The sequence below is a fragment of the Mastomys coucha genome, unplaced genomic scaffold (genome assembly GCF_008632895.1).
Source record: "Mastomys coucha isolate ucsf_1 unplaced genomic scaffold, UCSF_Mcou_1 pScaffold3, whole genome shotgun sequence".
NCBI classification, from domain to species: Eukaryota; Metazoa; Chordata; class Mammalia; order Rodentia; family Muridae; genus Mastomys; species Mastomys coucha.
Window position 1 is genome coordinate 17,660,418 of NW_022196909.1, and position 18,463 is coordinate 17,678,880.

General features: G+C 39.6%; 1 protein-coding gene across 2 annotated transcripts in view; it reads left to right on the plus strand.

Annotated features, from left to right (window-relative positions):
* Man1a1 (mannosidase alpha class 1A member 1) overlaps positions 1 to 18,463 on the plus strand; it is a 177,458-nt gene that overhangs the window by 62,391 nt on the left and 96,604 nt on the right. For both annotated transcript variants that reach the window (XM_031348055.1, XM_031348056.1), the window contains exon 5: positions 499 to 579. In XM_031348055.1, coding sequence (XP_031203915.1) covers positions 499 to 579 — 81 coding nt within the window. The remainder of the gene's footprint in view (positions 1 to 498; positions 580 to 18,463) is intronic.

Sequence of the window (18,463 nt, forward strand, 5' to 3'; positions counted from 1 at the left end):
TTAGTATTCTGTCTGTGCCGCTTTAACATAATGGAAACAGATTGCTAGACTAGTGTGGAGCTAGCAGCCACACTATAGTCTGATTGGCCTTTCAGGAGGGAAAAGCAGGCAAATCAAGGAAATAACAGGAACACGGAATAGGAAAATAATAATAATAATAATAATAATAATAATAATAATAATAATAATAATAATAATAAAAAGCCCTGATCCTGTGTACAGATACAGCATATCAAGTATTAGTTCTGCTTCTGCACATAGAAAAGAAAGAATTTCAGTTTATGGCATCTTTATAATTTTGCTGTGAGTCAGAATCATTCCTTATCTGCTTACCCATACTTTGCCTTATTTACAAGGGACCTTCTGTTTTGCCTATAGGTGCCCCTGAGCGAGCGCACAGGTCTGAGCAGACCTCAAATTACAGCAGCTTGTCATACCTTGCGCTTCCATCCCACGTGCTGTCATTATGTCTTAACCTCCTTCATTTTGTTCCCATAGAATGCTGAAGTTTCTGTTTTTGAAGTAAACATACGCTTCGTTGGTGGACTTCTGTCAGCCTACTATTTGTCCGGAGAGGAGGTAAGTTGCAAAGTCATATAGACGTGGGAATTCTAAAATGTCTCCAAATTACTCTTTTCGTTAGATGTGCCATTTGTGGTGTGGTTTTCGGGGGGAAAAACCCACAGAAGTCTCACGTTCTGATGCTCAGACGTGACGTTCTCTTATTTCTCAAAATGTGTGCCAATTAGATGAACAAGTGTGACAGTTCCTATTGTCAGGTTAAGGCGCTGCCTTTAAGAAGCACGGCCCCATTTTGCTATGCATGCTGTGATTAGAAGCGCAAATCCCACACGGCTGTGGGCATATTAACAGTGCTTAGCGTGACGGCAGACTGGTGGGGGAATTTTTGTCTCGAGATTTATTTTAATGTAAGTATGTTAGCTTAGGAAAAACGTTTTTAAGTGAAGGAGGCATGACAAACAAAATCTGAACATGACAGTAGCTGTGAAATGGAGGGGTTGCAACTCTGAGCTTGTGCCAGCACATGGTCCTGCAGGCCAGTGTCCCTGTGAGGAGCGCTTCGTTCTCTTCCTGAGTCAAGGCTTAATGTGCTGCTGGGGGCAAAGCATGGATTTTTAATTTACTCTCTCTCTTATTTTTTTTTTGGTAGATTAAAGACTTTTGTATCATGCCCATCAAGGGCAAGGATGCTATTTTCTTGAAAGCATTTGGACAAGTTTGTGAATTATGTTAAGTGTCCACTAAGAGTGTTGGGAATGGACTCACCTGTAATGCTGACAGTGTTAAGAGCTGACATCAAGGAAACACAATCACGTCTTTCGACTGCACGTCAGTCAGATTTACGTCAGGCTCAGCATTCTGGCTGCAAAGAGTAGATCTTAGCCTGTGTAGTATTTCATGTATTTCCGTGCTTCAAACAGATTTAAGCAGGGTAATAAATGTTTAACAAGAGAGGCTGCTTGACTTTGTTCCTGTCTCCAAGGTGCTTTTCTCTTCCAGAGCAAGGCAGCTCCCGCACTCCTGTTTCCTCTCTCTTTGGATTCGGTTCTGCCATTTTTTATTTTAAAGTATGTAGATGGTTCCTATAGTCCCCTGTGTCATTCTGTCCAAAACATCATTCTAGCCTTAGAAACAAAGGACTGTGCTGTGTTAATCTCCATTCCTCTTCTTTTTCCAGTTAACTTTCTCTGCTCATTTCTTTCTCATTTTGGACATCCCAGGTTAGCATCCCTAAGCGGAGCAACTAAATTTCGTAAAAGCAGCACGCAAAATAACATTTTGTTTATGGCCATGTCCCTGAGCATCCTAAGCCTGGCTCTTCTCATTGTTTGGACACAGCGTTCTAAGATGACCTGGCTTTTATGTTCCTCCATAATGTACACGTAGATGACACAATTTGGGAAACACAAGGTGTGTGTTCTTCTGTCCGAGAGCATGGTGGGGATTGTAGGGAATACGAAAAGAAGCCAATCTATATTTCTTCTAAGGATACAGCTCTTTTCACTAGCTTCTTTTAGTTTTACCTGTTTCAGGTTTCCATATATATGAGTGGTTCTGTTTCTATGAATATTTGATATATGTGGATGTGCTTATCTAAATGAAATGACCGTTTGCTTGTAAGTTCAATAATAAGTTCAAGGCCTTGTAAGAGTATTTAATTATTTTTTATTTTTGAGATTATAAAATAATTGCATCATTTCCCTTTTCTTTCTTCCATATGAACCCTCCCTTCCACCCCTGCTTGCCGTCTTTCAAATAGATTACCTCAGTATTCATTAATTGTTGCATACATATATAGGTACATATGTGTCATTGTGTATACACACACATGTATATATAATTACATACACATATGCATAAATACCTGTTCAATTTGTACAATGGCACTTGTATGTATATATATTTAAGACTGATTATTTGATAGGGGATACCCAATTGGCATGCTCTTTCATGAGGAAGACCATTTCTTTCACTCTACATTTCTTAGTTGTCTGTAGATCTTTGGGTAGTTGATGCCTCCTACGATTTTCCCTATCCACATTACAATGTTTATTTGCGTGCTCCTTGTTGAGCTTATGTATAAGAACTCATGTTGATTAGATATTATGAGCGTAGCCTTTGATGTTTTTAGGAGGCAAAATCCCACAACTTTCTGTTCCTCTGGGTTTTACGATCATGCTGTGCCCACTCCTGCAATGCTCTCTGAGCCTTAGATGCAGGAATGTTAAGCTGTAAATGTATCAGTTGGGACTGGGCTCCACAACTCTGCATTTTCATTGGTGTGGCTTCCTGGAATGGCCTGCCTCTGATACAAAGAGAAGCTTCCTGGAAGAGGGAGGAGGATTACATTTATCTCTAGGCCTAAGGGTATAGACTTAGAATGTAGTTAGGGATCATTCTGCCTTAGTAAAGTAGCAGTTATAGATTCTCCTACAAGATCCATGACTTCAGTGCTTGGTAGTTGACTAGGTTTCCAGTACCAGGCATGATTTCCCTCTTGCTGAGTTGGTCTTTAAGTCCAGTTAGAGAGCTGTGGTTACTGCCAAGGTGTGCATGCTACTACTACAGCCTTGAGACTGGTGTTCCCTGCTGGCCATTGTTATTGGTTCGTAGGTGTAGTAGATGGGCAGGAAGGACTGTAGGTTAGAGCCTTCTGGTACCATGAAAACTAGTCCTCAGAACCTTGATGCTCTCATGTCATGAAAACTAGTGCTCAGAACCTTGAGGCTCTCATGTCAATTCCAGCACTGGGGCCTCTGAGCCCCGTGTATGAAATGCATGGTAGCTTCAGCAGTAGATAGAGAGCTAGCTTCCACCTCTGCAGGAATGGTTGTTGTTCATGTATAGAAAAGGCATTGCTTTGTGCAAGCTGATTCTGTATTCTGCCACATTTTTAAATTGGTTTATTGTTTATAGGAGTTTTCTGATGGGTTTTTTTGGGGGGTGGAGATCTGTAATAAATAAATCATGTCATCTGCAAATACGGTCAGTTAGCTTAACTTCTTTCCCTATGTGTATCCCTTTAATTTTCCCCTCTTCCCTTATTGCTATAGCTAGTTCTTCAAGGACAGTATTGAAAGGAGTGTCATAAGAGACATTCCTGTCTCATTCCTGACTGTGGTGTAATTACTTCATGCTTTTCTTCATTTAGGATGTTATTGGCTGTTGACCTCTCATATATACCTTTTATTCTGTTGAGGTATGTTCCCCTCTAACCCAACATTCTCTAGGATGTTTATCAGAAAGGCCTGTCAGATTTCATCAAGGAAGTTCTTTCTAAGTCTACTAAAATGATCATGTGATTTTTGTTATAAAGTCCATTTCTGCATTTTATTGCATTTACTAACTTGCCCCTGTTATATCTGCGTTTCAGGGATAAAGCCATCTTGGTAATGGCATACAGCCCTTTTGGTATATGTCTGTATTCTATTTGCAAATATTTTGTATGATACTCCATAGGGATATTCTTTTCTAGTCTTGTCTATTTGCAGCTCTGTATACTTCTCATATCTGTATGTGTATTTTTCTTTAATTTGGAGAAGGTTTCTTCTGTGAGATTGTTGAAGATCTTTTCTGTTCTATTATCTTGGGGTTCTTCTTCCTCATCTATGCTATGACGTAAAGTTTGGGTTTTCAGTGGTGTCCCACATTTCCTGTATGCTAATTTCTTTTTTTTCCATTACTTATTTGGTCTAGAGCCTCTACTTTATCTTTGAGTCCTGATATTTGATCTTCAGCATGACTCATCCTACTTGTAAAGATTTCCTTTGAGTTTTCTAGTTGAATTATTTGGTTTGGAAATTCCATCTTCATTTTAGCCTCAATGTTTCTCTTTATAGACTTCTATATTCAAGTACTATATTGTCTTTTCAATCCCATCAATCTTTTGTTTATATTTTCTTGGGCACCACTCAGGGACTTATTCTCTTTGGAGTTCTTTCTCCTTAATTTCATTGAACTGTTTCTTTGTGTCTTCTTTAAATCCCTTGAATTCTGTGATGAAATTTATAACTGTTCTTTTAAATTCTGTGTCCTGGTTTCATCTCTGTAATTCTCATTTGACAAAAATTTTTACAGAACTGCTGGATTTTACAGGAAAGATAATTGCTTTTCTCTTTCAAATTGTTTATATTTTTATAATTATATTTGTACATGTGGGTTTCTTTTATTAGTTCCATGTCTGATATAGACAGAGTAGATTGTGGCAGAAGAAAAGATATGCAGGCTGAATTCGGCCTAGATGTTGGGTATGGCTTAGGTGGAATGAGGTCAGGTGGATACCAGTACTGGGATACTATACAGTGTGTGCATCCTGGTTCAAGCCTTGACTGTAGGGGTGTATTTGGAAACTTTTGCGGGGGAAGGTGGTTATGGAAGCAAGGACCAGGCAGACTCACAGGGTTAGATATGCAGTATATGCAGCTTTTGGGTTGAAAGATTGTATATGTTGTGGCAGGAGCTGGTGCATCAAGAGGAGGCATTATGGGCTGTGGTGGAAGCCTAGAGGTTGGTTGCAGCATAGGCAGGGGTGCCCAGACTATCCTGGGGCACTGGATGTGAGACCCAAGCTGCATATGGATGGAGCATGGTAGATGGGTCGAGGCGAGCAGCATGGTCTTTCTTGGTTCTTTATTTGGTTACTTTTAACAGAGAAGACAGCAAAGAACACTTTCACTGAAAGTAATTATCACTTTATCGTATTTGGCTGTCAAATTCACTATGGAAAAATTAATTTGTTGTGGACTCTTTTTGTTTTTACATTTTGTTTGAAGAAGTTAAAATTTTTTTCTTGCATACTTCTCTGTTTTTAAATAATTTTTAAATATTGGTTAATAAGGATTTATCCTCTTATAATTTTTCTTGAGTGTCCTATCGATACTGGGATGTAGGTCACTCCCAGTATCTCTGCCTTGATTACTATGGTTATAGTTTGTCAGTCCATATTTACTCTCCAGAGTGTAATTGCCATATGAGGAGGAGTTAGTGCTAGGTTGGCTGTGTAGATCACCGTCCCTTCCTTTTCCTTCTAATCACTTCATCACGTAACCATTGCTTTTTGTTTTCCCAATGCATTCAGAAGAATTGGCTACCAAGAATTTGACCAGGAAACCTTATTCTACCCCTGGCCAGTTATTTGACTTTGTTTCAAGATGAAAACATGCAGTTGTTTCATAGAAATATCCCCAACATGGTGTTATTCATAACTTGGTTTCGTATACCTCTAAGGTTCTCTACCCACACATGTAGATCAACGAATTTCCTAGAATTGTCTAGAAAAATTCATTTTCATGAATTATGTCACTGAAGAGTTGCTAAGAAACCATAATTTAAGATTCTGATTTCATCAGTGAGAGTTAGGAATGTTGTGAAAATTATAGATCACCATTAGATAGATATATGTAGCCCTACCCTGACATAATCTAAAAAATAATTCTCAGATTTATGTTGTAGAGTTGAGGAAACTGGGTGCCTCTGGTTCAGGCTGCACGCCATGGGACAATTACCGTTACAAACATAAATCAGGAAGTATGGATGCAAGGGAGTTCTAGTCTACCACTGTGTGAGCAAGACAGGAAACACCTGCCTGATAAATTTATTATGAACATATTCAGAAATGTAAAGGATCTTAGCTCAGTTAAGATAGCCCGTAGTAACAATAAGAGGCCAATCCACAACTTTTTTTTCAAAGTCTGTATAAGGAGTTCGTACAACCATAATAATTATACACAGATAAGTGGAGATAAGATGAATACTAACTAGGCATGGCCTTTATTAAGAATAAAAGATGAATGTGTATTGCTCTATAGTTGACTCAAGGGGAATGAAATCCTCACTGGGGATGGTAAATATACAAGCATTCAGAATGCACTCACTAGAATCTTTGATGTCCCAGAATAAATCTATAATTTGGGGTCTAATAAAAAGCTACATTCAGCCAGGCAGTGGTGGTGCACGCCTTTAATGCCAACTCTTGGGAGGCAGAGGCAGGCGAATTTCTGAGTTCGAGGCCAGTCTGGTCTATAGAGTGAATTCCAGGACAACCAGGGCTACACAAAGAAACCCTGTCTTTTTGTGTCCATTCTAATATATTCTTGAAGTCTCAATGTAAAGAAATAACATAATCTTTATTTTTTCCTGTGTATTTTACACAGTTAATTCACTGTAACTTCCCATTTTTTTATTTTTATTTTTTTGGTTTTTTGTTTTTTTTCGAGACAGGGTTTCTCTGTGTAGCCCTGGCTGTCCTGGAACTCACTCTGCAGACCAGGCTGTCCTCAAACTCAGAAATCCACCTGCCTCTGCCTCCCGAGCGCTGGAATTAAAGGCGTGCGCCACCACTGCCCGGCAACTTCCCATTTTTAAAATGGCAGAACTAAGGTAGAATTGTCTACAGGAACAGTTTTTAGGAACCGATGCTATAGAATAAGAGTAATTTAATTAAAAATGGTATTGAAAATTTACAAATATGAATGAATCAAGTAAACTTAAGAAAGGCATATCAAAGTAAGTGTTTACATGTAGAAAAAAGTGCAAATGAATATTACATATCATGGCAGGTGAGATAGTTCAGTGTGTAAATGAGCTACCGTATAATTCCAATGACATCAATTCAATCCCTTGGTCCCATAGGAAGGGGAAAGGAGAAAACTGACTCCACACAGTTGTCCTCTGACCTTCACATGCTCCACGGCATGCTCATGCACACAATTACACAATAATAATAAAGTGTTTTGTCTATGTATGTTTGCCTGTATGCATATATGTGTACCAGTTGCATGACTGGTCCCTACAGAGACCAGATGGGGAGCATCAGATTCTTTGGAACTGGATTCACCAATGATTGTAAGCCACCATGAGCGCACTGAGAGAACCAAACCCAGATCCCTTATGAGAGCAGCAAGTGCTCTTATCTCCCAAGCCATCTCTCCAGCCCCAAGCTTTTTACATAGACCATCTCGTATCTGTTGTGTAGAAAGTACCAACAACTATATTGAACCAGAAATACATTTGAGAGGTCATGGTGGCACGGATGCTCTGAAGAACAATCTGGAAAACAGCTCTTTGGTTGCCATAGAGGATTTCTGTAGATTGACTACCCCTTGAGACACTGCGAATTAAGAAACAGACTCTTTCTTTGGTTCTTGTTTTACTTCACTCAAAAAGCAAGTTCCTGGAGAATAAAAAGCCAAAAAAAAAGTGAAAGAATTGAAATGATAAAAGGGTAGTGAGAAAAAACTTCGGCTAGGTTTGGCAGAACTCCCCAACATTAAGCTATAATGAAGTGTGGATAGAAGGGAGTGACTGTTAGAAGAGAAACAGGCATTTAAATTAGATTTAAATGCACTAAGGGAAATGCACTAATGTGACAAAAAACTGAGACAGGACATAGCCACACAAGCTATTAACTTAATGAAACGCCTACCTGATTTTAAAACCTACTTTATTCCTTAAATTAAGTGATCACACCTAGAGGCATTTCATGCTGAAGGCAGGCTGCTATTGAGATTCAACTAGAAGAACATAACCAACCTCTTGGACACCAAACGATGGAGGACTAAATCTACCATGATGGGAGGGAAAACTATTCTTCCACGATGAGAGGGAGGTCTGTCTTTCTATGAGAAAAGGTAGAGAGTATTTGGACCAAGATGGAGGAAGCAGAGGGTGACCTTTATTTTAATTGCAGCAGAATTCCCCTATGCGTTATTCACCATGCTGAATCACCAGTACAAAGGTTATTGAAGACTCACTAAGAGGACTAGCTTATGCCTCCAAGCCTCAAGGCCACCAAGGAAGGGGGGAAAACATGGGAGGAGAGAGACTGACACTGAGTGGAAGGAAAGACCAAGATGTGCGCTTAGTAGTGGAGGACATTTCTGACTTGTTAAGATTCAAACATGTGGAATGTTTGGAGGATTAGGAATTGTTTTTGGAATGTATTTTAGTGATGGATAATCACAAAATTATTTAGAAATCCCTTAGAAAATTAGGATATATTGGTGTGTTTTTTTATTTCACACTCGGTCTGCCACAGTCTGCTTGCAGGAGATGACTCCAAGGCAGTCCGTCTGTCTCCTGCCTCATTCTGCAAAGAATGAAAATGACTTAGAGAAGCTGCGCATGATCAGGCAGAGCTGTGGAAAGTCAGGGTGTATGATCGCTGCAGATAAGATTAGTACAGACTCGGCCAACTTGTTAATCATCTAAGCGTTGGACAGAAATGTATCTGCAGGTTTCCTAGCGACCAGAGCAAAAAAGAAAAGAGATGTAACACCCATTCGGATGTTGTATTTTTTTGAAACTAGAATTTGGTAACATAAGAAAAGTCGTGTATAATTTCAAACATGTATGTACTAAACTTTCCACAAAACAAAGAGTAATCCTAAAAGCAAACAAAATCCAGGAATACAATTGGATCCACTTCAGCCACACTCACAAGTGCTGTTCAAGAATTGGGCTCAACCGGGCAGTGGTGGCACATGCCTTTAATCCCAGCACTTGGGAGGCAGAGGCAGGCGGATTTCTGAGTTCGAGGCCAGCCTGGTCTACAGAGTGAGTTCCAGGACAGCAAAGGCTACACAGAGAAACCCTGTCTCGAAAAAACAAACAAACAAATAAACAAAAAAGAATTGGGCTCAAATTTATCTTTCTCTCTCAAATAGATGAAAGGTATTTTAGTTGTGGTGTGTAAATATATAATTTAAATGCAAAAAAAAACCAAGCCAAGATATCAACCATTTTCTTACATCCATATCCTTATTGAGATAACTGCCTAGAAACACCTGCAGAGCAGTAAGGACCAAATATTTACTCACTAGAAGACGAGAAGTTCAGAGGGATCAGTTCGAGTAGCCCCTTCAAAGAGGAAGGTCTCACGGGTACACTTTTGGGGGATCCCAAATCAGGCTCACCATGGTGGCCCTGGTTGGGCAAAATATTGATTAGATGAAACCTGTAGAAAAAAAACAGAGTGAACAGTCATGGTGTGGGTATTGTGTAAAGAAAACTTTCATATTAGAGACACAGAACTCACATTCACCCTAGGGAGGGAGGGAACCTACAATGGACCAAAATAAAAACTCCAACTTGGCGAGCCACTGAGTTTTACTGGAGTACTCAAAGACAGTTACATCACCAAACCCCACCCACCCCAGAAGGGGTGATACAGTTCTCAAAGCTGGGAATCCTAAGCATGCTGCACAGCCTTCACAGCCTGCAGGCAGCTCTGTAGATTAGAGAGCATCCTTTCCGGCCAGTGCCTAGGTTGGTTTCCTCTTCTTCCAGGCAGCTCTGCTGGTTTCTGCTTCTTACAGGTACCTGCTTGGTCTCAGAATTGTCTTTGTAGGTTGCCTTGTCTGAGACTCTTCTTTGCAGCGTTATTGCTTTCCCTGAGAGGAAGGTCCCTCGTTAAATCTTTTCAATTTTAGGAACTTCCTGGAGCTATTTTGAGTTCTCTCCCTTCTAGTTTAAAACCACTTCCCTGCAGAATGGAATGTTTCATCTGAAACTGTCACACAACAGTGGAAGAAGTCACCTATCTCTTCGGCAGACTGTGTGAGACTCTGCTTTGAATCCAAAACAGCCTTTGTGGACTTCTGTTTTAATGAGAAGGCATAACTTCAGAAACCGAACGAGAAAACTTGAACAGACTCATGAAATACAAACAAACAAAAAAACAGGAATTTTTGAGTTTGAGTATGATAGGACAATAAGCCAAAAGCTAACTGAAAGGGTTCTATTTGAACCCCCTTAGACATCACAAAGACGATGATGGCACTGTGTGTCTTGCATCAATTAGCAATCAGGAAAATATCCTACAGACACACCCACAGGCCAATGTGATGGAACCAATGCCTCACCTTCTTCGTAGGTGTGTCTAGGTTTGTGTCAAGCTGACAAAAACTAACCAACATGCTACGTTTCCCCAACAGCTTGAACTGAATTCCAGAAGGGAGGTTAAGTTTCGGCTGCATTTGTATGCTTTTACTTAAGCCCTGTGTGCCTGGTCCTGGAAAGCATTTAGTAAGTGGGCATCAGCTGAGCTCCTCCCTGGCTTTCCCGTGACCTTTACTCGTTACAATACCAACAGAAAATATTTTCAGTGACTTTTATAGTAAAATTTGTATATTGATAACATGACCCAGCAGCTGGGCTGGAAAGCTTGGATAGGTCAGAGGGAAAGAATGGAATAACATGATTGAAAATATGCATGACCACTAGTTCCCTTAAAAGAATGGTTTTCATCCTGCCTAAGGCAGGTTTAATACAGTTCCTCAGGTTGCAGTGACCCCAACCTTAAAATTATTTCTGTTGCTATTCATAAGTGTAATTTTGTTACTAGTGTGAATCATAATGTAAACATTTGTGTTTTCCAGTGGTCTTAGGGTAAAGGGTCACACTATCCCCAGATGGGTCTCGACCCACAGATTGGGAAATACCGTCTTATAAGATTTTTGTGGCTCCACCCACCCTCCACCTTCACTCAGTCCTGACACACACACACACACACACACACACACACACACACACACACCCTACATCTCCCCTTTTATCTGTTATGTTCCTGCTGGTTCTCTGAAAGAGATGAGTTCTGAAAACCAGTGAGCTAGAGACTCTATCTAAATTAAATCATTATTAAATATACTGGGTCATTTATTGTGGACCTTTTAAATTGAATTGACATTGTTGGGGCCTTTTCTGAAATTACAAGCCTAGGAGGAAATGATAAAGAGCAAATGTGAAAGGGATTCTACACATTCTCTTCAACCTGAGGGAACTACCTGATCCAGACAAAGTTTTCTAAACCATTTAATGGCACATTTATGCTAATTTCTTGGAAAAAACAATTTTAATCCCGTTTATCAAATGATGCTGTTTCTTTGTTATTTTGTCCTAATGTATTTAGTCTTATGATTTTGTAGACATTTAAACTGGTCTCTGCATATGCTTTATTAGTTTAGTATTTGGCATTTGTTACTGAAATTTTTGTAAAAAATAGCTAATATTTTCATATATAAAGGTTTAGTTTAGCAAAACCTATTAGAGAATAGTCAATTTGCTTATATTTATAATTACATTTTCATGGCTGATGAGTTATAGCTGTCACACATTGAATATCCCATTATAATTGGTGAGTTTAATTTGTAATTTAAAAGAGATGTGGCAGTATATAGAATTGACTCTGAAACACCATGCATTTCAGTCAAAATGAAATTGCTACCTTTCCTTGCCCTAAATTACAGAAATCATGCCTCTTTCTTACTGCAGTTTTGTTGAATTTCACACTGTATAAACCTCACTTCTGTATTTATGATTATTTTGAAAAGCTAGAAGTTTTATCACTGTGAGCATTTTGCCTCAGCAATTTGTGAAGCATTCTGAATAGAGTTCATTAAGAATTCTACCTATAAAACTTATTGATACTAATCTGTAAATAATAGAAATTGTCCCAGCCTTTGACCTGGTCGCCACATGAGTATTGGACACCTTAAAACAAGTTTGTGTCTTGATGAATTGTTTCTGACTCTTTAGTTTGCGTAGTTCCTTGCATGTGAGACTTTAATATAGACTTGTGAGAATGCATCCTGGCTATCATGTAGTATCTCCCTCACAGTCTACCTGAGTTGTGACAGTCTGCTGGGAAAATAGCCCATTGGCTTTTAATGCTCCCACCCGAAAGATAGTTCATAAGTTCATTGGCCAGTGAAAGTCGCATGGTCAGTGTAATTTAAAGGGTGGAAGAAATGCAGTTATTATTAACAAATCCTAAGTGAAGCGTCGAGTAACTTCCACTTCGGTTAAAGTACGTAGTCCTCCTTCTACCAAGGAGGAGGAAGAATTATTGGTATTTCCAAGAAATGATGTAAGCACTTCCCAAGCTTGAATTGGTGAGCCAGCTAGAGGAGAAATCCATACAGGATCCTGACAAGAGTGGAGTGGAAAGTCATGCTTTGGCGTAGAAATGCCATGCTCACACTCAGGTAAAAGGCTGCTCCTAAAGCCAGCACTTACAGAGTTCTGCTTCTCCCAGTAGGACCTTCGGCTCCTTAGGCTGCCCCGTCAAACTCTCAGTTTTTTTTAAAATATTGTTTTTATTTGATTATTAATTTTTATTTATTCATTTTACATCCTGATTGCTGTACCCTCCAAGTTCCCCCTCACATAATCTCTCCCCTCATCTCCCTCCCCTTTTCCTCCCCCTCTCATTATCCTCCTCACCTACTCCCCGCTCCCACCCTGGACCCTGGCATATCAAGTCTCTGCAGGGATAGGCCCATCTTCTCCCACTGAGGCAAAACAAGGCAACCCAGTTAAGGGAATGGATTCTGCAGACAGGCCACAGCCTTAGGGACAGCCCCTGCTCCAGTTGCTGGAGGACCCACATGAAGACTGAGTTGAACATCTGCTGCATATGTACCAGGGGCCTTGTCCCAGCCCATGTATGCTCTTTGGTTTGTTATTTAATCTCTGAGAGCCCAAGGGTCCAGGTTAGTTGACTCTGTTGATCTTCCTATGGAGTTGCTATCCGCTTTGCAGCCCTTTCATCCTTCTCTCAACTCTTCCATAACAATCCCTGAGCTCTGTCTAATAGTAGGCTGTGGGTCTCTGCATCTGTTTCAGTCTACTGCTGGATGGAGCCTCTCAGAGTACAGTTTTGCTAGGCTCCTGTCTGCAGAACGTTAACACAGTATCACTAGTAGTGTCAAGGATAGGTGCTTACCCATGGGATGGGTTTCAAGTCGGGCCAGTTATTGGTTGGTCATGCCTTCTGCCTCAAATGAAAAGTTGACAGTGTTTTTCTCTCGTGTACCCTGTAAAGAAAAAGAAATTTCCATGCCATTGTGGTCCAATTTTACATTTCAGTTATGTCGAATGACTTTCCAGCCCATAGTGATTCTTGAAACCAACATTTCAAATCATTTTCATTTATATTACCTACCCAAGTCACTTTGATGTGAGTTTGTAATATTAGGCTATTTTTCTTACGAGTCTGTTTTAAATAGAAGTTGTTTCCCAGGTACAATCTTGTCTATTCCCCATCTTTGAAGTTGTTATCCATTAGGTGGATGCCATGGCACCAGCAGTTTGAAAGCACTGACAGTGTAACAGGCCCAGGAGAGAATGGCTGAGGAGCGTGGTTACCGCCCACTCCTCTGTAGCGGACCCTGAACCTTGGGAGAAGGGCTTGTTAGATGGCTGACTAGAGGAGAACACACTGCCGTCCCTGAGAGTCCTTCTGAGGCAGTGTCAGTCAGGATAGATCCAACCTGATCCACGTGAAGAGAAGGTGGAGGGAAATAAAGATTAGTTCAAGCCTTTAAGCAGTTGGGGGGAATATGGGCTCCAGAAGACTGATGGCCTGAGGAAAGGGCCTTTCTGCAGTATAGGAAAGTGGAGGGGAAAACAAGGTTTTTTTTTTTTAATTAAATATTTTCTTTATTTACATTTCAAATGATATCTCCTTTCCCGGTTTCCCATCTGGAAGGAAAAAATAAAAACACCCTGTTCCCTCCCCCCTACCCCTGTTCACCAACCCACCCTCTCCCACATCCTGGCCCTGGCATTCTCCTACACTGGGGCATAGAACCTTCACAAGAACAAGGGCCTCTCCTCCCACTGATGACTGACTAGGCCATCCTCTGCTATACACATGCTGCTGGAGCCATGAGTCCTACCATGTGTACTCTTTGGTTGGTGGTTTAGTCTGGGAGCTCTGAGGGTACTAGTTACTTCATTCTAAGGGGCTGCAAATCCTTCAGCTCCTTGGATCCTTTCTCTAGCTCCTTCATTGGGGACTCGGTACTCAGTCCAATGGATGGCTGTGAGCCTCTACTTCTGTATTTGTCAGGCACTGTCAGAGCTTCTCAGAAGACAGCTATATCAGGCTCCTGTCAGCCAGCACTTGCTGGCATCCACAATAGTGTCTGGGTTTGGTGATTGAATATGGGAAGGAAATGCCAATGTAAATTTAGTGGTAAAATTTTTGTGAAATTGTCACCTTGAGGGCCCTGTTAACTACTCAAAGAATGATATGGCAGAGTCATCTTCGGAGGCTCATGGGGGAGAGGATGGACATTTGAGGTGAGCATACATGAGGTGAAAGTGCTGTTCCAGAGAAGGATAACAGGTGGAAAGGAGTGGTGCTGGGAGTAGCGACCACAGGCTCATCATGGTCACCTTTTTCTCACTCACTGACTGCTCAGCACTTCCTACCAAGCATGGGGATGGAGATTTCGGTTGTGCTTAGGATGGACTTTAAGGTACGAACAATGTCTGTCACAGTTACGGCCTGTGAAAGACAAGAAGAGTGGAAGAAGTGGGAGGGTTAGGCAAGCTGAGTAGTCACGGAAATGGACTACTTAAGTGGCCCAAAGTATCATAGGAGGATCTGGCTCATTTTTGGTGACATGAGGTGTATAGATGTCTAGGTTAGAAGGTAAAATAAGTTGATTAGGAGAAATTAAAAAAAAAATCAAACAAAAACAGTATAGTTTGAATAATTGAAAATTCATGATAGATTCATGAAACTATTGACTGAAGGGAGATTTCTATCACAATCTGTCTGCATGGCTGATGATGAAATATAGTTAATTAAAAAATGGCACATATATATGTATATATATATATACACACACACACACACACATATATATATGTATATATATATATACATATATATATATAAAACTTACAAACTTCTGAAGATTGAAATTTCCTCAGATATAAACGCTGTTTATAGAAGATTCATTACTCTGTTAGAAATATATATTGGTCAAAGTTACCACTGAAACAAAATCAGAGAAAATAGTCATGCAGAATGAAACTTAAATAAATGGTTGTTGGACAAGCACTTATGACTCTCGGGCCTTGCAAAGTTAGTTCATATGATTAGAGTTGGCAGAGGAACCTAGAGAAAATGCGTATCAGCTAATGAGCTGGATTTAATACATGTATGCTGATCCAGGATTCTTTCTTTCACACTGTTCCTCCTGGAATTTTACCTACATGGGCAGTTCTATAAAATGTGGTCATGATGCCAACTTGTTTTATTTATAAATGCATCTACAAAATTTTGCTTTGGTTAAAATTTTTTACGATTTACCAATTAGAATCCTTGTAAAAATGAGTCTTTTGAATGTTTTGTTTGCAGAATGCCTTACAATTTCATGGCACAGAACTAGTTTGTGTGTTTTTAATTAGTTTTAAAACATTTTAGAATATGGATCATCAGCAGACCTTAGGGTTAATCATCTTACTGACTGAATCCATGTCTGCTACATTGTGATACATTTCTCTGAGAGCTTCGCTGCTGTATCAAAGTAAGTCAAGCCATTCTGCTCTTAAAATTTAGCCTAACATTCATTTGCATTGATACTGAAGGAAACATAAGTGTGGAGAGGAGTGTTTAGTTTGGAACATAAGAAGTTTATGTGTATCTTACCTTGAAGTACCCCGCTCTTCTGAAATAGCACCATTAGTGACTAACCCTTGGTCCAGCCAAGAGCTCCAATGGACAAGCAGGAGAGCTTGCACATTTTCTACAGCTCCTCACCTCAATGTGTTTGACTTGCTACTGGGTCGAAAGGACAAGCAGAAGAGATGTCTCCTTGGCTGTCAAAGCATCATTTAGCTTGATGGCTTTGCTTGTTTAACCTTATGTTGCCAAACTGGTACATGCCCTTCATAGAGCCATGGCTACAGTTTCTTTCTCACTTATAATCTACTGCCAATTTCCGTGTTCTAATATTTGGTTGCAAGTTGGCATTTATGGTTGTTAAACAGTGATTAGGGACAGAAAGTGGAGCCAGGAGTACAGGGTGTGCTCAGGTGTGTGAGGTCCTGGATTCAGTCCCTAGTACCAAAAGTAAAAAATAAACAATTTCATCTCTTTACTCTTCTCTCCTACATTTCATCAGTCATGTGGAAAGCACAGTGAAATTCATCCATTTAGGCTTGCCTGTCACTTCACACAGCCAATCCAACACTGACGTTGAAGTTTTCCCCTCTCAGTCTCTGACTAGACAGAAAATAACAAAACTCAAAGTTGAAGCCTGAAGAATGAATTGCAATTGGCTTTTCCATGTTATCTGACCAGACCTCATTGTTAGCCTGATTATGCCTTTTTTGACTCATTATTTAGAGATTATGTATGTGTTTATTGTGTTTATCATATGCCAGGATGATTCACAATGAGAGTCCTTGCTTTCGTTAAATTTTTATAGTGATACAAATTATCTGAAATATGTTCATGTGATGATTTCAGAAACTGGTATGTGCTCTGAGGAAAATGCCATAGAATTATATTGTATAGAGCGATGAGGGGTGAACCAGGGAGCTGATGAACTTCAACCTAAGGTGGAATTAAAGTCCTAATCTGAATGACATGGAGCTGGCCTTGGGACGTTTGGGGGGTATCACTTTCTGAACAGAGACATACAATGAGTTCTGAATTTAAGAGCTGATTTTTAAATGTGGGCTGAAGAATATGAAAAAGGACTGTAGTCATAATACTGGTAATAAGACATTTATGAGGTAGGTGTGTGGGCATGTGTTTGTGAGCACGTCTGGTGCGTGTATGTGTGTGTGTGTGTTGTTTGTTCATGTGCGCATGGTGCATGTGTCTTGTGTCTGGGTTGACTTTACCACCAGAGATACCGGCTTTTTCTGCACCACATACACTTTGTTTACAGTATAAGTACTGGAGAATTATATTATACCTGTCTTATAGATGCACTGAAATTCATTTCATGTCTGTGTAACAAATCAGTAACCTGGGATTAGATCCTGCTTGAAAGCTCACAGCCCTGAGCACATATTGTGACCAGAGTCAATGTTAACTGACATTGGAGCCACAGATTTTCTTTACTTACTCCATATCTAAACCTTATAAAAAAATTAGACAACAGAAATCTACAGCCAATGAAACCCAACTTCTCATCAACAAAGGACAACTTAAGCTATGAAAACTTAACTATGGTATAATCAAAACACATTAATAACATACTTTTTTATTTACGTTGCCTCTGAAATTACTTGTTCATGATACTTAAGCCTGTTTCAAAACATATAGAAGTCTCTTGAATTGTTCATCAGTATGGGAACATTCTCATTTTCCTTTACTGTGTTTTTATCTTTTACCTGCTTTCATTGTCCAGTAAGTCTATGTAGCCAAAAAGCTTACAATATGTAAGTGTGATTTCAATACGCAAATGTGATTTCAGCATTGCAGCTGCCTTTTTACTCTGAATTAGGATCAAATACAATGGAAAATGTCAATAAGATGTATACCTCCACTATGAAAATGAAAGTATACATTCAGCCTTTTCTTTATAAGTCTGGTATATTGAGGATGAGAGTAATTATGAGCACCAAATGACATGGACGTATCTACACTTTAGAATTATCTCAATGTTTTCATTGTATTTTCTGAGAAAAGAATATAAAGGGGGGAAAGTAGTACCTTTGTATTTCAAATGAAAGTAAAATAGTTTGCCTTTATCAACAGACATAAATACAATACAAGGGGAATGCTTTTATATAATTAGAGAGTTCCAGAAAACATTTAGAAATAGCTTATAAATCTACCATATGTTGACAGCACTTTAATGAATATCTCCAGACTGTGAATAAAAATTTTGGAGTCCAGTTACCTATTTGCATTTTATATTATTTTCCCTGAGAAAAAGTGAAAGAGGAAAACTCATTTATTACCATTTTATAAAAGTAACTGTCCATAAACTGACCAAATGTCTACTCGTTTTAGTTTAAATACTTACAGTAAGCATTTGATCTAGTTAGTATCTGCTCTGGGTGCTATTAGTGTACTCAAAAGAGAAGTTTCAAGCAGGTGTCTCTATGGTTACACTTATTAGAGGCTCGGAGGTGGCATCTGCTCATGTTTTTCACAGAGGTGCGTCGGGGTGGTGTTACTTAGAAGAGA